General features: G+C 52.1%; 1 protein-coding gene across 1 annotated transcript in view; it reads left to right on the top strand.

Moving 5' to 3' along the window:
• Positions 1-25,565, top strand: part of LOC115124437 (pyruvate carboxylase, mitochondrial-like) — a 671,386-nt gene that overhangs the window by 33,762 nt on the left and 612,059 nt on the right. Inside the window, exons 3-4 of the mRNA XM_065025223.1 lie at positions 22,968-23,061; positions 24,025-24,115. Coding sequence (XP_064881295.1) covers positions 22,968-23,061; positions 24,025-24,115 — 185 coding nt within the window. The remainder of the gene's footprint in view (positions 1-22,967; positions 23,062-24,024; positions 24,116-25,565) is intronic.

Here is a 25,565-nt window from a genome sequence, read left to right as displayed (position 1 = left end):
ACAGCCACCTAGCCCAGCTCAAAGCTACACAGCCACCTAGCCCAGCTCAAAGCTACACAGCCACCTAACCCAGTTCAAAGCTACACAGCCACCTAGCCCAGCACAAATCTACACAGCCACCTAACCCAGCTCAAAGCTACACAGCTCAAAGCTACACAGCCACCTAGCCCACCTCAAAGCTACACAGCCATCTAGCCCAGCTCAAAGCTGCACAGCCATCTAGCCCAGCTCAAAGCTACACAGCCACCTAGCTCAGCTCAAAGCTACACAGCCATCTAGCCCAGCTCAAAGCTGCACAGCCATCTAGCCCAGTTCAAAGCTACACAGCCACCTAACCCAGCTCAAAGCTACACAGCCACCTAACCCAGCTCAAAGCTACACAGCCACCTAGCCCAGCTCAAAGCTACACAGCCACCTAGCCCAGCAAAGCACAGCCACCTAGCCCAGCTCAAAGCTACACAGCCACCTAGCCCAGCTCAAAGCTACACAGCCACCTAGCCCAGCTCAAAGCTACACAGCCACCTAGTCCAGCTCAAAGCTACACAGCCACCTAACCCAGCTCAAAGCTACACAGCTCAAAACTACACAGCCACCTAGCCCAGCTCAAAGCTACACAGCCATCTAGCCCAGCTCAAAGGTACACAGCCATCTAGCTCAGCTCAAAGCTACACAGCCACCTAGCCCAGCTCAAAGCTACACAGCCATCTAGCCCAACTCAAAGCTACACAGCCATCTAGCCCAGCTCAAAGCTACACAGCCACCTAGCTCAGCTCAAAGCTACACAGCCATCTAGCCCAGCTCAAAGCTACACAGCCACCTAGTCCAGCTCAAAGCTACACAGCCACCTAGTCCAGCTCAAAGTTACACAGCCACCTAGCCCAGCTCAAAGCTGCACAGCCACCTAGCCCAGCTCAAAGCTACACAGCCACCTAGTCCAGCTCAAAGCTACACAGCCATCTAGCCCAGCTCAAAGCTACACACAGCCATCTAGCCGCACTCAAAGCTACACAGCCATCTAGCCCAGCTCAAAGCTACACAGCCACCTAGCCCAGCTCAAAGCTACACAGCCATCTAGCCCAGCTCAAAGCTACACAGCCATCTAGCCCAGCTCAAAGCTACACAGCCATCTAGCCCAGCTCAAAGCTACACAGCCACCTAGCCCAGCTCAAAGCTACACACAAACATCTAGCCGCGCTCAAAGCTACACAGCCACCTAGCCCAGCTCAAAGCTACACAGCCATCTAGCCCAGCTCAAAGCTACACAGCCATCTAGCCCAGCTCAAAGCTACACAGCCACCTAGCCCATCTCAAAGCTACACACAGCCATCTAGCCGCGCTCAAAGCTACACAGCCATCTAGTCCAGCTCAAAGCTACACAGCCACCTATCCCAGCTCAAAGCTACACAGCCACCTAGTCCAGCTAAAAGCTACACAGCCACCTAGTCCAGCTCAAAGCTACACAGCCACCTAGTCCAGCTCAAAGCTACACAGCCACCTAGCCCAGCTCAAAGCTACACAGCCACCTAGCCCAGCTCAAAGCTACACAGCCACCTAGTCCAGCTCAAAGCTACACAGCCACCTAACCCAGCTCAAAGCTACACAGCCACCTAACCCAGCTCAAAGCTACACAGCCACCTAGCCCAGCTCAAAGCTACAGAGCCATCTAGCCCAGCTCAAAGCTGCACAGCCATCTAGCCCAGCTCAAAGCTACACAGCCACCTAGCTCAGCTCAAAGCTACACAGCCATCTAGCCCAGCTCAAAGCTGCACAGCCATCTAGCCCAGTTCAAAGCTACACAGCCACCTAACCCAGCTCAAAGCTACACAGCCACCTAACCCAGCTCAAAGCTACACAGCCAACTAGCCCAGCTCAAAGCTACACAGCCACCTAGCCCAGCTCAAAGCTACACAGCCACCTAACCCAGTTCAAAGCTACACAGCCACCTAGCCCAGCACAAATCTACACAGCCACCTAACCCAGCTCAAAGCTACACAGCTCAAAGCTACACAGCCACCTAGCCCACCTCAAAGCTACACAGCCATCTAGCCCAGCTCAAAGCTGCACAGCCATCTAGCCCAGCTCAAAGCTACACAGCCACCTAGCTCAGCTCAAAGCTACACAGCCATCTAGCCCAGCTCAAAGCTGCACAGCCATCTAGCCCAGTTCAAAGCTACACAGCCACCTAACCCAGCTCAAAGCTACACAGCCACCTAACCCAGCTCAAAGCTACACAGCCACCTAGCCCAGCTCAAAGCTACACAGCCACCTAGCCCAGCTCAAAGCTACACAGCCACCTAACCCAGTTCAAAGCTACACAGCCACCTAGCCCAGCACAAATCTACACAGCCACCTAACCCAGCTCAAAGCTACACAGCTCAAAGCTACACAGCCACCTAGCCCACCTCAAAGCTACACAGCCATCTAGCCCAGCTCAAAGCTGCACAGCCATCTAGCCCAGCTCAAAGCTACACAGCCACCTAGCTCAGCTCAAAGCTACACAGCCATCTAGCCCAGCTCAAAGCTGCACAGCCATCTAGCCCAGTTCAAAGCTACACAGCCACCTAACCCAGCTCAAAGCTACACAGCCACCTAACCCAGCTCAAAGCTACACAGCCACCTAGCCCAGCTCAAAGCTACACAGCCACCTAGCCCAGCTCAAAGCTACACAGCCACCTAACCCAGTTCAAAGCTACACAGCCACCTAGCCCAGCACAAAGCTACACAGCCACCTAACCCAGCTCAAAGTTACACAGCCATCTAGCCCAGCTCAAAGCTACACAGCCATCTAGCCCAGTTCAAAGCTACACAGCCACATAACCCAGCTCAAAGCTACACAGCCACCTAGCCCAGCTCAAAGCTACACAGCCACCTAGCCCAGCTCAAAGCTACACAGCCACCTAGCCCAGCTCAAAGCTACACAGCCACCTAGCCCAGCTCAAAGCTACACAGCCACCTAGTCCAGCTCAAAGCTACACAGCCACCTAACCCAGCTCAAAGCTACACAGCTCAAAGCTACACAGCCACCTAGCCCAGCTCAAAGCTACACAGCCATCTAGCCCAGCTCAAAGGTACACAGCCATCTAGCTCAGCTCAAAGCTACACAGCCACCTAGCCCAGCTCAAAGCTACACAGCCATCTAGCCCAACTCAAAGCTACACAGCCATCTAGCCCAGCTCAAAGCTACACAGCCACCTAGCTCAGCTCAAAGCTACACAGCCATCTAGCCCAGCTCAAAGCTACACAGCCACCTAGTCCAGCTCAAAGCTACACAGCCACCTAGTCCAGCTCAAAGTTACACAGCCACCTAGCCCAGCTCAAAGCTGCACAGCCACCTAGCCCAGCTCAAAGCTACACAGCCACCTAGTCCAGCTCAAAGCTACACAGCCATCTAGCCCAGCTCAAAGCTACACACAGCCATCTAGCCGCACTCAAAGCTACACAGCCACCTAGCCTAGCTCAAAGCTACACAGCCATCTAGCCCAGCTCAAAGCTACACAGCCATCTAGCCCAGCTCAAAGCTACACAGCCACCTAGCCCAGCTCAAAGCTACACAGCCATCTAGCCCTGCTCAAAGCTACACAGCCATCTAGCCCAGCTCAAAGCTACACAGCCATCTAGCCCAGCTCAAAGCTACACAGCCACCTAGCCCAGCTCAAAGCTACACACAAACATCTAGCCGCGCTCAAAGCTACACAGCCACCTAGCCCAGCTCAAAGCTACACAGCCATCTAGCCCAGCTCAAAGCTACACAGCCATCTAGCCCAGCTCAAAGCTACACAGCCACCTAGCCCATCTCAAAGCTACACACAGCCATCTAGCCGCGCTCAAAGCTACACAGCCACCTAGTCCAGCTCAAAGCTACACAGCCACCTATCCCAGCTCAAAGCTACACAGCCACCTAGTCCAGCTAAAAGCTACACAGCCACCTAGCCCACCTCAAAGCTACACAGCCATCTAGCCCAGCTCAAAGCTGCACAGCCATCTAGCCCAGCTCAAAGCTACACAGCCACCTAGCTCAGCTCAAAGCTACACAGCCATCTAGCCCAGCTCAAAGCTGCACAGCCATCTAGCCCAGTTCAAAGCTACACAGCCACCTAACCCAGCTCAAAGCTACACAGCCACCTAACCCAGCTCAAAGCTACACAGCCACCTAGCCCAGCTCAAAGCTACACAGCCACCTAGCCCAGCTCAAAGCTACACAGCCACCTAACCCAGTTCAAAGCTACACAGCCACCTAGCCCAGCACAAAGCTACACAGCCACCTAACCCAGCTCAAAGTTACACAGCCATCTAGCCCAGCTCAAAGCTACACAGCCATCTAGCCCAGTTCAAAGCTACACAGCCACATAACCCAGCTCAAAGCTACACAGCCACCTAGCCCAGCTCAAAGCTACACAGCCACCTAGCCCAGCTCAAAGCTACACAGCCACCTAGCCCAGCTCAAAGCTACACAGCCACCTAGCCCAGCTCAAAGCTACACAGCCACCTAGTCCAGCTCAAAGCTACACAGCCACCTAACCCAGCTCAAAGCTACACAGCTCAAAGCTACACAGCCACCTAGCCCAGCTCAAAGCTACACAGCCATCTAGCCCAGCTCAAAGGTACACAGCCATCTAGCTCAGCTCAAAGCTACACAGCCACCTAGCCCAGCTCAAAGCTACACAGCCATCTAGCCCAACTCAAAGCTACACAGCCATCTAGCCCAGCTCAAAGCTACACAGCCACCTAGCTCAGCTCAAAGCTACACAGCCATCTAGCCCAGCTCAAAGTAACACAGCCACCTAGTCCAGCTCAAAGCTACACAGCCACCTAGTCCAGCTCAAAGTTACACAGCCACCTAGCCCAGCTCAAAGCTGCACAGCCACCTAGCCCAGCTCAAAGCTACACAGCCACCTAGTCCAGCTCAAAGCTACACAGCCATCTAGCCCAGCTCAAAGCTACACACAGCCATCTAGCCGCACTCAAAGCTACACAGCCACCTAGCCTAGCTCAAAGCTACACAGCCATCTAGCCCAGCTCAAAGCTGCACAGCCATCTAGCCCAGCTCAAAGCTACACAGCCACCTAGCCCAGCTCAAAGCTACACAGCCATCTAGCCCTGCTCAAAGCTACACAGCCATCTAGCCCAGCTCAAAGCTACACAGCCATCTAGCCCAGCTCAAAGCTACACAGCCACCTAGCCCAGCTCAAAGCTACACACAAACATCTAGCCGCGCTCAAAGCTACACAGCCACCTAGCCCAGCTCAAAGCTACACAGCCATCTAGCCCAGCTCAAAGCTACACAGCCATCTAGCCCAGCTCAAAGCTACACAGCCACCTAGCCCATCTCAAAGCTACCCACAGCCATCTAGCCGCGCTCAAAGCTACACAGCCACCTAGTCCAGCTCAAAGCTACACAGCCACCTATCCCAGCTCAAAGCTACACAGCCACCTAGTCCAGCTAAAAGCTACACAGCCACCTAGTCCAGCTCAAAGCTACACAGCCACCTAGTCCAGCTCAAAGCTACACAGCCATCTAGCCCAGCTCAAAGCTACACAGCCACCTAGCCCAGCTCAAAGCTACACAGCCACTTAGTCCAGCTCAAAGCTACACAGCCACCTAACCCAGCTCAAAGCTACACAGCTCAAAGCTACACAGCCACCTAGCCCAGCTCAAAGCTACAGAGCCATCTAGCCCAGCTCAAAGCTGCACAGCCATCTAGCCCAGCTCAAAGCTACACAGCCACCTAGCTCAGCTCAAAGCTACACAGCCATCTAGCCCAGCTCAAAGCTGCACAGCCATCTAGCCCAGTTCAAAGCTACACAGCCACCTAACCCAGCTCAAAGCTACACAGCCACCTAACCCAGCTCAAAGCTACACAGCCAACTAGCCCAGCTCAAAGCTACACAGCCACCTAGCCCAGCTCAAAGCTACACAGCCACCTAACCCAGTTCAAAGCTACACAGCCACCTAGCCCAGCACAAATCTACACAGCCACCTAACCCAGCTCAAAGCTACACAGCTCAAAGCTACACAGCCACCTAGCCCACCTCAAAGCTACACAGCCATCTAGCCCAGCTCAAAGCTGCACAGCCATCTAGCCCAGCTCAAAGCTACACAGCCACCTAACCCAGCTCAAAGCTACACAGCCACCTAGCCCAGCTCAAAGCTACACAGCCACCTAGCCCAGCTCAAAGCTACACAGCCACCTAACCCAGTTCAAAGCTACACAGCCACCTAGCCCAGCACAAAGCTACACAGCCACCTAACCCAGCTCAAAGTTACACAGCCATCTAGCCCAGCTCAAAGCTACACAGCCATCTAGCCCAGTTCAAAGCTACACAGCCACCTAGCCCAGCTCAAAGCTACACAGCCACCTAGTCCAGCTCAAAGCTACACAGCCACCTAGCCCAGCTCAAAGCTACACAGCTCAAAGCTACACAGCCACCTAGCCCAGCTCAAAGCTACACAGCCATCTAGCCCAGCTCAAAGGTACACAGCCATCTAGCTCAGCTCAAAGCTACACAGCCACCTAGCCCAGCTCAAAGCTACACAGCCATCTAGCCCAACTCAAAGCTACACAGCCATCTAGCCCAGCTCAAAGCTACACAGCCACCTAGCTCAGCTCAAAGCTACACAGCCATCTAGCCCAGCTCAAAGCTACACAGCCACCTAGTCCAGCTCAAAGCTACACAGCCACCTAGTCCAGCTCAAAGTTACACAGCCACCTAGCCCAGCTCAAAGCTGCACAGCCACCTAGCCCAGCTCAAAGCTACACAGCCACCTAGTCCAGCTCAAAGTTACACAGCCACCTAGCCCAGCTCAAAGCTGCACAGCCACCTAGCCCAGCTCAAAGCTACACAGCCACCTAGCCCAGCTCAAAGCTACACAGCCATCTAGCCCAGCTCAAAGCTACACACAGCCATCTAGCCGCACTCAAAGCTACACAGCCACCTAGCCCAGCTCAAAGCTACACAGCCATCTAGCCCAGCTCAAAGCTACACAGCCATCTAGCCCAGCTCAAAGCTACACAGCCACCTAGCCCAGCTCAAAGCTACACAGCCATCTAGCCCAGCTCAAAGCTACACAGCCATCTAGCCCAGTTCAAAGCTACACAGCCACCTAACCCAGCTCAAAGCTACACAGCCACCTAACCCAGCTCAAAGCTACACAGCCAACTAGCCCAGCTCAAAGCTACACAGCCACCTAGCCCAGCTCAAAGCTACACAGCCACCTAACCCAGTTCAAAGCTACACAGCCACCTATCCCAGCACAAATCTACACAGCCACCTAACCCAGCTCAAAGCTACACAGCTCAAAGCTACACAGCCACCTAGCCCACCTCAAAGCTACACAGCCATCTAGCCCAGCTCAAAGCTGCACAGCCATCTAGCCCAGCTCAAAGCTACACAGCCACCTAGCTCAGCTCAAAGCTACACAGCCATCTAGCCCAGCTCAAAGCTGCACAGCCATCTAGCCCAGTTCAAAGCTACACAGCCACCTAACCCAGCTCAAAGCTACACAGCCACCTAACCCAGCTCAAAGCTACACAGCCACCTAGCCCGGCTCAAAGCTACACAGCCACCTAGCCCAGCTCAAAGCTACACAGCCACCTAACCCAGTTCAAAGCTACACAGCCACCTAGCCCAGCACAAAGCTACACAGCCACCTAACCCAGCTCAAAGTTACACAGCCATCTAGCCCAGCTCAAAGCTACACAGCCATCTAGCCCAGTTCAAAGCTACACAGCCACATAACCCAGCTCAAAGCTACACAGCCATCTAGCCCAGCTCAAAGCTACACAGCCACCTAGCCCAGCTCAAAGCTACACAGCCACTTAGTCCAGCTCAAAGCTACACAGCCACCTAACCCAGCTCAAAGCTACACAGCTCACCTAGCACAGCCAGCCCTAGCCCAGCTCAAAGCTACAGAGCCATCTAGCCCAGCTCAAAGCTGCACAGCCATCTAGCCCAGCTCAAAGCACAAGCTCAAAGCTACACAGCCACCTAGCTCAGCTCAAAGCTACACAGCCATCTAGCCCAGCTCAAAGCTGCACAGCCATCTAGCCCAGTTCAAAGCTACACAGCCACCTAACCCAGCTCAAAGCTACACAGCCACCTAACCCAGCTCAAAGCTACACAGCCAACTAGCCCAGCTCAAAGCTACACAGCCACCTAGCCCAGCTCAAAGCTACACAGCCACCTAACCCAGTTCAAAGCTACACAGCCACCTAGCCCAGCACAAATCTACACAGCCACCTAACCCAGCTCAAAGCTACACAGCTCAAAGCTACACAGCCACCTAGCCCACCTCAAAGCTACACAGCCATCTAGCCCAGCTCAAAGCTACACAGCCATCTAGCCCAGCTCAAAGCTACACAGCCACCTAACCCAGCTCAAAGCTACACAGCCACCTAGCCCAGCTCAAAGCTACACAGCCACCTAGCCCAGCTCAAAGCTACACAGCCACCTAACCCAGTTCAAAGCTACACAGCCACCTAGCCCAGCACAAAGCTACACAGCCACCTAACCCAGCTCAAAGTTACACAGCCATCTAGCCCAGCTCAAAGCTACACAGCCATCTAGCCCAGTTCAAAGCTACACAGCCACCTAGCCCAGCTCAAAGCTACACAGCCACCTAGCCCAGCTCAAAGCTACACAGCCACCTAGCCCAGCTCAAAGCTACACAGCTCAAAGCTACACAGCCACCTAGCCCAGCTCAAAGCTACACAGCCATCTAGCCCAGCTCAAAGGTACACAGCCATCTAGCTCAGCTCAAAGCTACACAGCCACCTAGCCCAGCTCAAAGCTACACAGCCATCTAGCCCAGCTCAAAGCTACACAGCCATCTAGCCCAGCTCAAAGCTACACAGCCACCTAGCTCAGCTCAAAGCTACACAGCCATCTAGCCCAGCTCAAAGCTACACAGCCACCTCCAGCCCAGCTCAAAGCTACACAGCCACCTAGTCCAGCTCAAAGCTACACAGCCACCTAACCCAGCTCAAAGCTGCACAGCCACCTAGCCCAGCTCAAAGCTACACAGCCACCTAGTCCAGCTCAAAGTTACACAGCCACCTAGCCCAGCTCAAAGCTACACAGCCACCTAGCCCAGCTCAAAGCTACACAGCCACCTAGCCCAGCTCAAAGCTACACAGCCATCTAGCCCAGCTCAAAGCTACACAGCCATCTAGCCGCACTCAAAGCTACACAGCCACCTAGCCCAGCTCAAAGCTACACAGCCATCTAGCCCAGCTCAAAGCTACACAGCCATCTAGCCCAGCTCAAAGCTACACAGCCACCTAGCCAGCTCAAAGCTACACAGCCATCTAGCCCAGCTCAAAGCTACACAGCCATCTAGCCCAGTTCAAAGCTACACAGCCACCTAACCCAGCTCAAAGCTACACAGCCACCTAACCCAGCTCAAAGCTACACAGCCAACTAGCCCAGCTCAAAGCTACACAGCCACCTAGCCCAGCTCAAAGCTACACAGCCACCTAACCCAGTTCAAAGCTACACAGCCACCTATCCCAGCACAAATCTACACAGCCACCTAACCCAGCTCAAAGCTACACAGCTCAAAGCTACACAGCCACCTAGCCCACCTCAAAGCTACACAGCCATCTAGCCCAGCTCAAAGCTGCACAGCCATCTAGCCCAGCTCAAAGCTACACAGCCACCTAGCTCAGCTCAAAGCTACACAGCCATCTAGCCCAGCTCAAAGCTGCACAGCCATCTAGCCCAGTTCAAAGCTACACAGCCACCTAACCCAGCTCAAAGCTACACAGCCACCTAACCCAGCTCAAAGCTACACAGCCACCTAGCCCGGCTCAAAGCTACACAGCCACCTAGCCCAGCTCAAAGCTACACAGCCACCTAACCCAGTTCAAAGCTACACAGCCACCTAGCCCAGCACAAAGCTACACAGCCACCTAACCCAGCTCAAAGTTACACAGCCATCTAGCCCAGCTCAAAGCTACACAGCCATCTAGCCCAGTTCAAAGCTACACAGCCACATAACCCAGCTCAAAGCTACACAGCCACCTAGCCCAGCTCAAAGCTACACAGCCACCTAGCCCAGCTCAAAGCTACACAGCCACCTAGCCCAGCTCAAAGCTACACAGCCACCTAGCCCAGCTCAAAGCTACACAGCCACCTAGTCCAGCTCAAAGCTACACAGCCACCTAACCCAGCTCAAAGCTACACAGCTCAAAGCTACACAGCCACCTAGCCCAGCTCAAAGCTACACAGCCATCTAGCCCAGCTCAAAGGTACACAGCCATCTAGCTCAGCTCAAAGCTACACAGCCACCTAGCCCAGCTCAAAGCTACACAGCCATCTAGCCCAACTCAAAGCTACACAGCCATCTAGCCCAGCTCAAAGCTACACAGCCACCTAGCTCAGCTCAAAGCTACACAGCCATCTAGCCCAGCTCAAAGCTACACAGCCACCTAGTCCAGCTCAAAGCTACACAGCCACCTAGTCCAGCTCAAAGTTACACAGCCACCTAGCCCAGCTCAAAGCTGCACAGCCACCTAGCCCAGCTCAAAGCTACACAGCCACCTAGTCCAGCTCAAAGCTACACAGCCATCTAGCCCAGCTCAAAGCTACACACAGCCATCTAGCCGCACTCAAAGCTACACAGCCACCTAGCCCAGCTCAAAGCTACACAGCCATCTAGCCCAGCTCAAAGCTACACAGCCATCTAGCCCAGCTCAAAGCTACACAGCCACCTAGCCCAGCTCAAAGCTACACAGCCATCTAGCCCAGCTCAAAGCTACACAGCCATCTAGCCCAGCTCAAAGCTACACAGCCATCTAGCCCAGCTCAAAGCTACACAGCCACCTAGCCCAGCTCAAAGCTACACACAAACATCTAGCCGCGCTCAAAGCTACACAGCCACCTAGCCCAGCTCAAAGCTACACAGCCATCTAGCCCAGCTCAAAGCTACACAGCCATCTAGCCCAGCTCAAAGCTACACAGCCACCTATCCCAGCTCAAAGCTACACAGCCACCTAGTCCAGCTAAAAGCTACACAGCCACCTAGTCCAGCTCAAAGCTACACAGCCACCTAGTCCAGCTCAAAGCTACACAGCCATCTAGCCCAGCTCAAAGCTACACAGCCACCTAGCCCAGCTCAAAGCTACACAGCCACCTAGTCCAGCTCAAAGCTACACAGCCACCTAGTCCAGCTCAAAGTTACACAGCCACCTAGCCCAGCTCAAAGCTGCACAGCCACCTAGCCCAGCTCAAAGCTACACAGCCACCTAGTCCAGCTCAAAGCTACACAGCCATCTAGCCCAGCTCAAAGCTACACAGCCATCTAGCCCAGCTCAAAGCTACACAGCCACCTAGCCCAGCTCAAAGCTACACAGCCATCTAGCCCAGCTCAAAGCTACACAGCCATCTAGCCCAGCTCAAAGCTACACAGCCATCTAGCCCAGCTCAAAGCTACACAGCCACCTAGCCCAGCTCAAAGCTACACACAAACATCTAGCCGCGCTCAAAGCTACACAGCCACCTAGCCCAGCTCAAAGCTACACAGCCATCTAGCCCAGCTCAAAGCTACACAGCCATCTAGCCCAGCTCAAAGCTACACAGCCACCTAGCCCATCTCAAAGCTACACACAGCCATCTAGCCGCGCTCAAAGCTACACAGCCACCTAGTCCAGCTCAAAGCTACACAGCCACCTATCCCAGCTCAAAGCTACACAGCCACCTAGTCCAGCTAAAAGCTACACAGCCACCTAGTCCAGCTCAAAGCTACACAGCCATCTAGCCCAGCTCAAAGCTACACAGCCACCTAGTCCAGCTCAAAGCTACACAGCCATCTAGCCCAGCTCAAAGCTACACAGCCACCTAGCCCAGCTCAAAGCTACACAGCCACCTAGTCCAGCTCAAAGCTACACAGCCACCTAGTCCAGCTCAAAGTTACACAGCCACCTAGCCCAGCTCAAAGCTGCACAGCCACCTAGCCCAGCTCAAAGCTACACAGCCACCTAGTCCAGCTCAAAGCTACACAGCCATCTAGCCCAGCTCAAAGCTACACAGCAATCTAGCCCAGCTCAAAGCTACACAGCCACCTAGCCCAGCTCAAAGCTACACAGCCATCTAGCCCAGCTCAAAGCTACACAGCCATCTAGCCCAGCTCAAAGCTACACAGCCATCTAGCCCAGCTCAAAGCTACACAGCCACCTAGCCCAGCTCAAAGCTACACACAAACAGCTCAAAGCTACACAGCCACCTAGCCCAGCTCAAAGCTACACAGCCATCTAGCCCAGCTCAAAGCTACACAGCCATCTAGCCCAGCTCAAAGCTACACAGCCACCTAGCCCATCTCAAAGCTACACACAGCCATCTAGCCGCGCTCAAAGCTACACAGCCACCTAGTCCAGCTCAAAGCTACACAGCCACCTATCCCAGCTCAAAGCTACACAGCCACCTAGTCCAGCTAAAAGCTACACAGCCACCTAGTCCAGCTCAAAGCTACACAGCCACCTAGTCCAGCTCAAAGCTACACAGCCATCTAGCCCAGCTCAAAGCTACACAGCCACCTAGCCCAGCTCAAAGCTACACAGCCACTTAGTCCAGCTCAAAGCTACACAGCCACCTAACCCAGCTCAAAGCTACACAGCTCAAAGCTACACAGCCACCTAGCCCAGCTCAAAGCTACAGAGCCATCTAGCCCAGCTCAAAGCTGCACAGCCATCTAGCCCAGCTCAAAGCTACACAGCCACCTAGCTCAGCTCAAAGCTACACAGCCATCTAGCCCAGCTCAAAGCTGCACAGCCATCTAGCCCAGTTCAAAGCTACACAGCCACCTAACCCAGCTCAAAGCTACACAGCCACCTAACCCAGCTCAAAGCTACACAGCCAACTAGCCCAGCTCAAAGCTACACAGCCACCTAGCCCAGCTCAAAGCTACACAGCCACCTAACCCAGTTCAAAGCTACACAGCCACCTAGCCCAGCACAAATCTACACAGCCACCTAACCCAGCTCAAAGCTACACAGCTCAAAGCTACACAGCCACCTAGCCCACCTCAAAGCTACACAGCCATCTAGCCCAGCTCAAAGCTGCACAGCCATCTAGCCCAGCTCAAAGCTACACAGCCACCTAGCTCAGCTCAAAGCTACACAGCCATCTAGCCCAGCTCAAAGCTGCACAGCCATCTAGCCCAGTTCAAAGCTACACAGCCACCTAACCCAGCTCAAAGCTACACAGCCACCTAACCCGGCTCAAAGCTACACAGCCACCTAGCCCAGCTCAAAGCTACACAGCCACCTAGCCCAGCTCAAAGCTACACAGCCACCTAACCCAGTTCAAAGCTACACAGCCACCTAGCCCAGCACAAAGCTACACAGCCACCTAACCCAGCTCAAAGTTACACAGCCATCTAGCCCAGCTCAAAGCTACACAGCCATCTAGCCCAGTTCAAAGCTACACAGCCACATAACCCAGCTCAAAGCTACACAGCCACCTAGCCCAGCTCAAAGCTACACAGCCACCTAGCCCAGCTCAAAGCTACACAGCCACCTAGCCCAGCTCAAAGCTACACAGCCACCTAGTCCAGCTCAAAGCTACACAGCCACCTAACCCAGCTCAAAGCTACACAGCTCAAAGCTACACAGCCACCTAGCCCAGCTCAAAGCTACACAGCCATCTAGCCCAGCTCAAAGGTACACAGCCATCTAGCTCAGCTCAAAGCTACACAGCCACCTAGCCCAGCTCAAAGCTACACAGCCATCTAGCCCAACTCAAAGCTACACAGCCATCTAGCCCAGCTCAAAGCTACACAGCCACCTAGCTCAGCTCAAAGCTACACAGCCATCTAGCCCAGCTCAAAGCTACACAGCCACCTAGTCCAGCTCAAAGCTACACAGCCACCTAGTCCAGCTCAAAGTTCCACAGCCACCTAGCCCAGCTCAAAGCTGCACAGCCACCTAGCCCAGCTCAAAGCTACACAGCCACCTAGTCCAGATCAAAGCTACACAGCCATCTAGCCCAGCTCAAAGCTACACACAGCCATCTAGCCGCACTCAAAGCTACACAGCCACCTAGCCCAGCTCAAAGCTACACAGCCATCTAGCCCAGCTCAAAGCTACACAGCCATCTAGCCCAGCTCAAAGCTACACAGCCACCTAGCCCAGCTCAAAGCTACACAGCCATCTAGCCCAGCTCAAAGCTACACAGCCATCTAGCCCAGCTCAAAGCTACACAGCCATCTAGCCCAGCTCAAAGCTACACAGCCACCTAGCCCAGCTCAAAGCTACACACAAACATCTAGCCGCGCTCAAAGCTACACAGCCACCTAGCCCAGCTCAAAGCTACACAGCCATCTAGCCCAGCTCAAAGCTACACAGCCATCTAGCCCAGCTCAAAGCTACACAGCCACCTATCCCAGCTCAAAGCTACACAGCCACCTAGTCCAGCTAAAAGCTACACAGCCACCTAGTCCAGCTCAAAGCTACACAGCCACCTAGTCCAGCTCAAAGCTACACAGCCATCTAGCCCAGCTCAAAGCTACACAGCCACCTAGCCCAGCTCAAAGCTACACAGCCACCTAGTCCAGCTCAAAGCTACACAGCCACCTAACCCAGCTCAAAGCTACACAGCTCAAATCTACACAGCCACCTAGCCCAGCTCAAAACTACACAGCCATCTAGCCCAGCTCAAAGCTGCACAGCCATCTAGCCCAGCTCAAAGCTACACAGCCACCTAGCTCAGCTCAAAGCTACACAGCCATCTATCCCAGCTCAAAGCTACACAGCCATCTAGCCCAGCTCAAAGCTACACAGCCATCTAGCCCAGCTCAAAGCTACACAGCCACCTAGCCCAGCTCAAAGCTACACACAGCCATCTAGCCGCGCTCAAAGCTACACAGCCACCTAGCCCAGCTCAAAGCTACACAGCCATCTAGCCCAGCTCAAAGCTACGAAGCCATCTAGCCCAGCTCAAAGCTACACAGCCACCTAGCCCATCTCAAAGCTACACACAGCCATCTAGCCGCGCTCAAAGCTACACAGCCACCTAGTCCAGCTCAAAGCAACACAGCCACCTAGCCCAGCTCAAAGCTACACAGCCACCTAGTCCAGCTAAAAGCTACACAGCCACCTAGTCCAGCTCAAAGCTACACAGCCACCTAGTCCAGCTCAAAGCTACACAGCCATCTAGCCCAGCTCAAAGCTACACAGCCACATAGCCCAGCTCAAAGTTACACAGCCACCTAGTCCAGCTCAAAGCTACACAGCCACCTAACCCAGCTCAAAGCTACACAGCTCAAATCTACACAGCCACCTAGCCCAGCTCAAAACTACACAGCCATCTAGCCCAGCTCAAAGCTGCACAGCCATCTAGCCCAGCTCAAAGCTACACAGCCACCTAGCTCAGCTCAAAGCTACACAGCCATCTAGCCCAGCTCAAAGCTACACAGCCATCTAGCCCAGCTCAAAGCTGCACAGCCATCTAGCCCAGCTCAAAGCTACACAGCCACCTAACCCAGTTCAAAGCTACACAGCCACCTAGCCCAGCACAAATCTACACAGCCACCTAACCCAGCTCAAAGCTACACAGCTCAAAGCTACACAGCCACCTAGCCCACCTCAAAGCTACACAGCCATCTAGCCCAGCTCAAAGCTGCACAGCCATCTAGCCCAGCTCAAAGCTACACAGCCACCTAGCTCAGCTCAAAGCTACACAGCCATCTAGCCCAGCTCAAGCTGCACAGCCCAGCTCAAAGCTACACAGCCACCTAACCCAGCTCAAAGCTACACAGCCACCTAACCCAGCTCAAAGCTACACAGCCACCTAGCCCAGCCAAAGCCACAGCCACCTAGCCCAGCTCAAAGCTACACAGCCACCTAACCCAGTTCAAAGCTACACAGCCACCTAGCCCAGCACAAAGCTACACAGCCACCTAACCCAGCTCAAAGTTACACAGCCATCTAGCCCAGCTCAAAGCTACACAGCCATCTAGCCCAGTTCAAAGCTACACAGCCACATAACCCAGCTCAAAGCTACACAGCCACCTAGCCCAGCTCAAAGCTACACAGCCACCTAGCCCAGCTCAAAGCTACACAGCCACCTAGCCCAGCTCAAAGCTACACAGCCATCTAGCCCAACTCAAAGCTACACAGCCATCTAGCCCAGCTCAAAGCTACACAGCCATCTAGCCCAGCTCAAAGCTACACAGCCACCTAGTCCAGCTCAAAGCTACACAGCCACCTAGTCCAGCTCAAAGTTACACAGCCACCTAGCCCAGCTCAAAGCTGCACAGCCACCTAGCCCAGCTCAAAGCTACACAGCCACCTAGTCCAGCTCAAAGCTACACAGCCATCTAGCCCAGCTCAAAGCTACACACAGCCATCTAGCCGCACTCAAAGCTACACAGCCACCTAGCCCAGCTCAAAGCTACACAGCCATCTAGCCCAGCTCAAAGCTACACAGCCATCTAGCCCAGCTCAAAGCTACACAGCCACCTAGCCCAGCTCAAAGCTACACAGCCATCTATCCCAGCTCAAAGCTACACAGCCATCTAGCCCAGCTCAAAGCTACACAGCCATCTAGCCCAGCTCAAAGCTACACAGCCACCTAGCCCAGCTCAAAGCTACACACAGCCATCTAGCCGCGCTCAAAGCTACACAGCCACCTAGCCCAGCTCAAAGCTACACAGCCATCTAGCCCAGCTCAAAGCTACACAGCCATCTAGCCCAGCTCAAAGCTACACAGCCACCTAGCCCATCTCAAAGCTACACACAGCCATCTAGCCGCGCTCAAAGCTACACAGCCACCTAGTCCAGCTCAAAGCTACACAGCCACCTAGTCCAGCTAAAAGCTACACAGCCACCTAGTCCAGCTCAAAGCTACACAGCCACCTAGTCCAGCTCAAAGCTACACAGCCATCTAGCCCAGCTCAAAGCTACACAGCCACCTAGCCCAGCTCAAAGCTACACAGCCACCTAACCCAGCTCAAAGCTACACAGCTCAAATCTACACAGCCACCTAGCCCAGCTCAAAACTACACAGCCATCTAGCCCAGCTCAAAGCTGCACAGCCATCTAGCCCAGCTCAAAGCTACACAGCCACCTAGCTCAGCTCAAAGCTACACAGCCATCTAGCCCAGCTCAAAGCTACACAGCCATCTAGCCCAGCTCAAAGCTACACAGCCATCTAGCCCAGCTCAAAGCTACACAGCCACCTAGCCCAGCTCAAAGCTACACACAGCCATCTAGCCGCGCTCAAAGCTACACAGCCACCTAGCCCAGCTCAAAGCTACACAGCCATCTAGCCCAGCTCAAAGCTACACAGCCATCTAGCCCAGCTCAAAGCTACACAGCCACCTAGCCCATCTCAAAGCTACACACAGCCATCTAGCCGCGCTCAAAGCTACACAGCCACCTAGTCCAGCTCAAAGCTACACAGCCACCTAGCCCAGCTCAAGCTACACAGCCACCTAGTCCAGCTAAAAGCTACACAGCCACCTAGTCCAGCTCAAAGCTACACAGCCACCTAGTCCAGCTCAAAGCTACACAGCCATCTAGCCCAGCTCAAAGCTACACAGCCACCTAGCCCAGCTCAAAGCTACACAGCCACCTAGTCCAGCTCAAAGCTACACAGCCACCTAACCCAGCTCAAAGCTACACAGCTCAAATCTACACAGCCACCTAGCCCAGCTCAAAACTACACAGCCATCTAGCCCAGCTCAAAGCTGCACAGCCATCTAGCCCAGCTCAAAGCTACACAGCCACCTAGCTCAGCTCAAAGCTACACAGCCATCTAGCCCAGCTCAAAGCTACACAGCCATCTAGCCCAGCTCAAAGCTACACAGCCATCTAGCCCAGCTCAAAGCTACACAGCCACCTAGCCCAGCTCAAAGCTACACACAGCCATCTAGCCGCGCTCAAAGCTACACAGCCACCTAGCCCAGCTCAAAACTACACAGCCATCTAGCCCAGCTCAAAGCTACACAGCCATCTAGCCCAGCTCAAAGCTACACAGCCACCTAGCCCATCTCAAAGCTACACACAGCCATCTAGCCGCGCTCAAAGCTACACAGCCACCTAGTCCAGCTCAAAGCTACACAGCCACCTAGCCCAGCTCAAAGCTACACAGCCACCTAGTCCAGCTAAAAGCTACACAGCCACCTAGTCCAGCTCAAAGCTACACAGCCACCTAGTCCAGCTCAAAGCTACACAGCCATCTAGCCCAGCTCAAAGCTACACAGCCACCTAGCCCAGCTCAAAGTTACACAGCCACCTAGTCCAGCTCAAAGCTACACAGCCACCTAACCCAGCTCAAAGCTACACAGCTCAAATCTACACAGCCACCTAGCCCAGCTCAAAACTACACAGCCATCAGCCCAGCTCAAAGCTGCACAGCCATCTAGCCCAGCTCAAAGCTACACAGCCACCTAGCTCAGCTCAAAGCTACACAGCCATCTAGCCCAGCTCAAAGCTACACAGCCATCTAGCCCAGCTCAAAGCTACACAGCCATCTAGCCCAGCTCAAAGCTACACAGCCACCTAGCCCAGCTCAAAGCTACACACAGCCATCTCAAAGCTACACAGCCACCTAGCCCAGCTCAAAGCTACACAGCCATCTAGCCCAGCTCAAAGCTACACAGCCATCTAGCCCAGCTCAAAGCTACACAGCCACCTAGCCCATCTCAAAGCTACACACAGCCATCTAGCCGCGCTCAAAGCTACACAGCCACAGCTAGCCCAGCTAGCCCAGCTCAAAGCTACACAGCCACAGCCATAAAAGCTACACAGCCACCAGCTCAAAGCTACACAGCCACCTAGTCCAGCTCAAGCTACACAGCCATCTAGCCCAGCTCAAAGCTACACAGCCACCTAGCCCAGCTCAAAACTACACAGCCATCTAGCCCAGCTCAAAGCTACACAGCCATCTCAGCTCAAAGCTACACAGCCACCTAGCCCATCTCAAAGCTACACACAGCCATCTAGCCGCGCTCAAAGCTACACAGCCACCTAGTCCAGCTCAAAGCTACACAGCCACCTAGCCCAGCTCAAAGCTACACAGCCACCTAGTCCAGCTAAAAGCTACACAGCCACCTAGTCCAGCTCAAAGCTACACAGCCACCTAGTCCAGCTCAAAGCTACACAGCCATCTAGCCCAGCTCAAAGCTACACAGCCACCTAGCCCAGCTCAAAGTTACACAGCCACCTAGTCCAGCTCAAAGCTACACAGCCACCTAACCCAGCTCAAAGCTACACAGCTCAAATCTACACAGCCACCTAGCCCAGCTCAAAACTACACAGCCATCTAGCCCAGCTCAAAGCTGCACAGCCATCTAGCCCAGCTCAAAGCTACACAGCCACCTAGCTCAGCTCAAAGCTACACAGCCATCTAGCCCAGCTCAAAGCTACACAGCCATCTAGCCCAGCTCAAAGCTACACAGCCATCTAGCCCAGCTCAAAGCTACACAGCCACCTAGCCCAGCTCAAAGCTACACACAGCCATCTAGCCGCGCTCAAAGCTACACAGCCACCTAGCCCAGCTCAAAGCTACACAGCCATCTAGCCCAGCTCAAAGCTACACAGCCATCTAGCCCAGCTCAAAGCTACACAGCCACCTAGCCCATCTCAAAGCTACACACAGCCATCTAGCCGCGCTCAAAGCTACACAGCCACCTAGTCCAGCTCAAAGCTACACAGCCACCTAGCCCAGCTCAAAGCTACACAGCCACCTAGTCCAGCTAAAAGCTACACAGCCACCTAGTCCAGCTCAAAGCTACACAGCCACCTAGTCCAGCTCAAAGCTACACAGCCATCTAGCCCAGCTCAAAGCTACACAGCCACCTAGCCCAGCTCAAAGCTACACAGCCACCTAGTCCAGCTCAAAGCTACACAGCCACCTAACCCAGCTCAAAGCTACACAGCTCAAATCTACACAGCCACCTAGCCCAGCTCAAAACTACACAACCATCTAGCCCAGCTCAAAGCTGCACAGCCATCTAGCCCAGCTCAAAGCTACACAGCCACCTAGCTCAGCTCAAAGCTACACAGCCATCTAGCCCAGCTCAAAGCTACACAGCCATCTAGCCCAGCTCAAAGCTACACAGCCATCTAGCCCAGCTCAAAGCTACACAGCCACCTAGCCCAGCTCAAAGCTACACACAGCCATCTAGCCGCTCAAAGCTACACAGCCACCTAGCCCAGCTCAAAGCTACACAGCCATCTAGCCCAGCTCAAAGCTACACAGCCATCTAGCCCAGCTCAAAGCTACACAGCCACCTAGCCCATCTCAAAGCTACACACAGCCATCTAGCCGCGCTCAAAGCTACACAGCCACCTAGTCCAGCTCAAAGCTACACAGCCACCTAGCCCAGCTCAAAGCTACACAGCCACCTAGTCCAGCTAAAAGCTACACAGCCACCTAGTCCAGCTCAAAGCTACACAGCCACCTAGTCCAGCTCAAAGCTACACAGCCATCTAGCCCAGCTCAAAGCTACACAGCCACCTAGCCCAGCTCAAAGTTACACAGCCACCTAGTCCAGCTCAAAGCTACACAGCCACCTAACCCAGCTCAAAGCTACACAGCTCAAATCTACACAGCCACCTAGCCCAGCTCAAAACTACACAGCCATCTAGCCCAGCTCAAAGCTGCACAGCCATCTAGCCCAGCTCAAAGCTACACAGCCACCTAGCTCAGCTCAAAGCTACACAGCCATCTAGCCCAGCTCAAAGCTGCACAGCCATCTAGCCCAGTTCAAAGCTACACAGCCACCTAACCCAGCTCAAAGCTACACAGCCACCTAACCCAGCTCAAAGCTACACAGCCATCTAGCCCAGCTCAAAGCTGCACAGCCATCTAGCCCAGCTCAAAGCTACACAGCCACCTAGCTCAGCTCAAAGCTACACAGCCATCTAGCCCAGCTCAAAGCTGCACAGCCATCTAGCCCAGTTCAAAGCTACACAGCCACCTAACCCAGCTCAAAGCTACACAGCCACCTAACCCAGCTCAAAGCTACACAGCCACCTAGCCCAGCTCAAAGCTACACAGCCACCTAGCCCAGCTCAAAGCTACACAGCCACCTAACCCAGTTCAAAGCTACACAGCCACCTAGCCCAGCACAAAGCTACACAGCCACCTAACCCAGCTCAAAGTTACACAGCCATCTAGCCCAGCTCAAAGCTACACAGCCATCTAGCCCAGTTCAAAGCTACACAGCCACATAACCCAGCTCAAAGCTACACAGCTACCTAACCCAGCTCAAAGCTACACCGCCACCTAGCCCAGCTCAAAGCTACACAGCCACCTAACCCAGCTAACTCCGCTTTGCGTCGTGCCTAAGAACAGCCCTTAGCCGTGGTATATTGGCCGTATACCACAAACCCCCTGAGGTGCTTTATTGCTTAAATAGATAGTAGAGAAACATAGTGTACTTCTCAACCCATATAGGGAATTTGGAAATGATTCAGACCCCTTGACCGACCCCCCCCCCAAAAAAATGCTACTTTACAGAAAAACTGAAATATCACATTTACATAAGTATTCAGGCCCTTAACTCAGTACTTTGTTGAAGCACCTTTGGCAGTGATTACAGCCTTGAGTCTTCTTTGGTATGACGCTACAAGCTTGGCACACCTGTATTTGGGGAGTTTCTCTCATTCTTCTCTGCAGATCCTCTCAAGCTCTGTCAGGTTGGATGGGGAGCGTCGCTGCACAGCGATTTTCAGGTCTCTCCAGAGATGTTTGATCCGGTTCAAGGACGGGCTCTAGCTGGGCCACTCAAGAACATTCAGAGACTTGTCCTGAAGTCACTCCTGCGTTGTCTTGGCTGTGTGCTTAAGGTCTTTGTCCTATTGGAAGGTGAACCTTCGCCCCAGTCTGAGGTCCTGAGCAGGTTTTCATCAAGGATCTGTCTGTGCTTTGCACTGTTCATCTTTCCCTCGATCCTGACTAGTCTCCCAGTCCCTGCAGCTGAAAAACATCCCCACAGCATGATGCTGCCACCACCATGTTTCACTGTTGGGATGGTATTGGACAAGTGATGAGCAGTGCCTGGTTTCCTCCAGATGTGACGCTTTGCATTCAGGCCAAAGATTTCAATCTTGGTTTCTTCAGACCAGAGAATCTTGTTTCTCGTGGTCTGGGATTCCTTTACCTGCCTTTGGGCAAACTCCATGCCGGCTGTCATGTGCCTTTTACTGAGGAGTGGCTTCTGTCTGGCCATTTTGATTGGTGGAGTGCTGCAGAGATGGTTGTCCTTCTGGAAGGTTCAACCATCTTCACAGATGAACTCTGGAGCTCTGTCAGAATGACCATTGGGTTTATGGTCACCTTACTGACCAAGGCCCTTCTCCCTTAATTGCTCAGTTTGGCCAGGCGGCCAGCTCTAGGAAGAGTCTTGGTGTTTCCAAACTTATTCCATTTAAGAATGATGGAGGCCTCTGTGTTCTTGGGGACCTTCAATGCTGCAGACACCTTTTGGTACCGTTCCCCAGGTCTGTGCCTCGACACAATCCTGTCTCTGAGCTCTACGGACAATTCCTTTGACCTCATGGCTTGGTTTTTGCTCTGACATGCACTGTCAACTGTTGGACCTTATATAGACAGGTGTGTGCCTTTCCAAATCATGTCCAATCAACTGAATTTACCACAGGTGGACTCCAATCAAGTTGTAGAAACAGCTCAAGGATAGCCAATGGAAACAGGATGCACCTGAGCTCAATTTAGAGTCTCATAGCAAAGTGTCTGAATACTTAAAGTATTTAAGTTTTTATTTTTAATAGATTTGCAAAAATGTAAAAAAAAATATATATATATTTTTTCACTTTCTCATTATGGGGTATTCTGTGTAGATTGAAGAGGAAAAAATATTTTATACATTATTAGAAAAAAAGGCTGTAATGTAATAAAATGTGGAAAAAAGTGAGGGGGTCTGAATACTTTCCGAATGGACTGTACATCTCTTTATTTCTTTCCTTTCTCTTTTCTATTCTCCTTTTCTGTTCTCTCCTCTCCAGGTGAGATCGCTATCCGTGTGTTCAGGGCGTGTACTGAGTTGGGGATTCGGACCGTGGCTGTTTACTCTGAAGAAGATCGAGGACAGATGCACAGGTACAGCACTCACCTGGAGTTATTCACTCACCTGGAGTTATTCACTCACCTGGAGTTATTCACTCACCTGGAGTTATTGACAAATAAAGACTGTTTATTTTATACAAATTCTGAGGTACAATGTAAAGAATTTGAGCATACAATAATTGTGTTATTTTATACTTACACAATTGCTCAGAGAAAGAGATTTTGTTTAACAAGAAATACAAAATAAGAAAGTTTTTCAATGGGGTTCATATCCGGAGACTGAGACCATTGTACAATTTTGTAATTTGTAGCCAATTGAACATTTCTTTGTGGATTTTGTGCTCGTTGTGTGCTTGGGGTTATTGGCTAAAATATCTTGGTACTTGGTAAAGTTCATCGAGTTGTCTTTTTTGCTAATCTTTATCAAGGGGTGCCAGTCATTGATGTAGGCTTTACCTGGAATTCTACCTGACTAGTTACCTGACGATATTACCTGATGAATACCTGACGATATTACCTGATGAATACCTGACGATATTACCTGATGAATACCTGACGACATTACCTGATGAATACCTGACGATATTACCTGATGAATACCTGACGACATTACCTGATGAATACCTAACGATATTACCTGATGAATACCTGACGATATTACCTGACGAATACCTGACGATATTACCTGATGAATACCTGACGATATTACCTGATGAATACCTGACGATATTACCAGATGAATACCTGACGATATTACCTGATGAATACCTGACGATATTACCTGATGAATACCTGACGATATTACCTGACGAATACCTGACGATATTACCTGATGAATACCTGACGATATTACCTGATGAATACCTGACGATATTACCTGATGAATACCTGACGATATTACCTGATGAATACCTGACGATATTACAACCAGTTTTGCCCGCTAAGATCATTCAAGATCATAAAATGTACCATTGTAACATACCGTTCAACCCACAGACAAAAAGCTGACGAAGCCTACCTGATAGGGAAAAGTCTTCCTCCTGTTGCTGCCTACCTGCATATACCTGACATCATTAAAGTAGCTAAGGTGAGATCCTCCTGTTGCTGCCTACCTGCATATACCTGACATCATTAAAGTAGCTAAGGTGAGATCCTCCTGTTGCTGCCTACCTGATAGGGAAAAGTCTTCCTCCTGTTGCTGCCTACCTGCATATACCTGACATCATTAAAGTAGCTAAGGTGAGATCCTCCTGTTGCTGCCTACCTGCATATACCTGACATCATTAAAGTAGCTAAGGTGAGATCCTCCTGTTGCTGCCTACCTGCATATACCTGACATCATTAAAGTAGCTAAGGTGAGATCCTCCTGTTGCTGCCTACCTGCATATACCTGACATCATTAAAGTAGCTAAGGTGAGATCCTCCTGTTGCTGCCTACCTGCATATACCTGACATCATTAAAGTAGCTAAGGTGAGATCCTCCTGTTGCTGCCTACCTGCATATACCTGACATCATTAAAGTAGCTAAGGTGAGATCCTCCTGTTGCTGCCTACCTGCATATACCTGACATCATTAAAGTAGCTAAGGTGAGATCCTCCTGTTGCTGCCTACCTGCATATACCTGACATCATTAAAGTAGCTAAGGTGAGATCCTCCTGTTGCTGCCTACCTGCATATACCTGACATCATTAAAGTAGCTAAGGTGAGATCTTCCTGTTGCTGCCTACCTGCATATACCTGACATCATTAAAGTAGCTAAGGTGAGATCCTCCTGTTGCTGCCTACCTGCATATACCTGACATCATTAAAGTAGCTAAGGTGAGATCCTCCTGTTGCTGCCTACCTGCATATACCTGACATCATTAAAGTAGCTAAGGTGAGATCTGACTCCTGTTGCTGCCTACCTGCATATACCTGACATCATTAAAGTAGCTAAGGTGAGATCTTCCTGTTGCTGCCTACCTGCATATACCTGACATCATTAAAGTAGCTAAGGTGAGATCCTCCTGTTGCTGCCTACCTGCATATACCTGACATCATTAAAGTAGCTAAGGTGAGATCCTCCTGTTGCTGCCTACCTGCATATACCTGACATCATTAAAGTAGCTAAGGTGAGATCCTCCTGTTGCTGCCTACCTGCATATACCTGACATCATTAAAGTAGCTAAGGTGAGATCCTCCTGTTGCTGCCTACCTGCATATACCTGACATCATTAAAGTAGCTAAGGTGAGATCATCCTTAGTGTGTTAGTGCTGTGCTGAAATCTGTGTGGTCTCAATACCTGAATGTAAAAAGATGAAATGAGGAATTCGGCTTGCCCCCCCCAAGGCTCCTCTGCAACATCTAGCCCAACCTGGCCTCAGAGCATTTCGTATTATTCTATATGTAAATCTGAGAAACTCCTATTAGTATGATATGTTTCGTATGGTAGGTATTAATTTGTGGATGTCCATCACCCATTTCGGGGGATATGTTACAATAAAAATACGAACAAAAAAATACTAAAGGAAAGTACAGAAAACACTACTTAAGTAA

The sequence above is a fragment of the Oncorhynchus nerka genome, linkage group LG12 (genome assembly GCF_034236695.1).
Source record: "Oncorhynchus nerka isolate Pitt River linkage group LG12, Oner_Uvic_2.0, whole genome shotgun sequence".
NCBI lineage: Eukaryota > Metazoa > Chordata > Actinopteri > Salmoniformes > Salmonidae > Oncorhynchus > Oncorhynchus nerka.
This window is presented reverse-complemented; position numbering and strand designations above follow the sequence as displayed.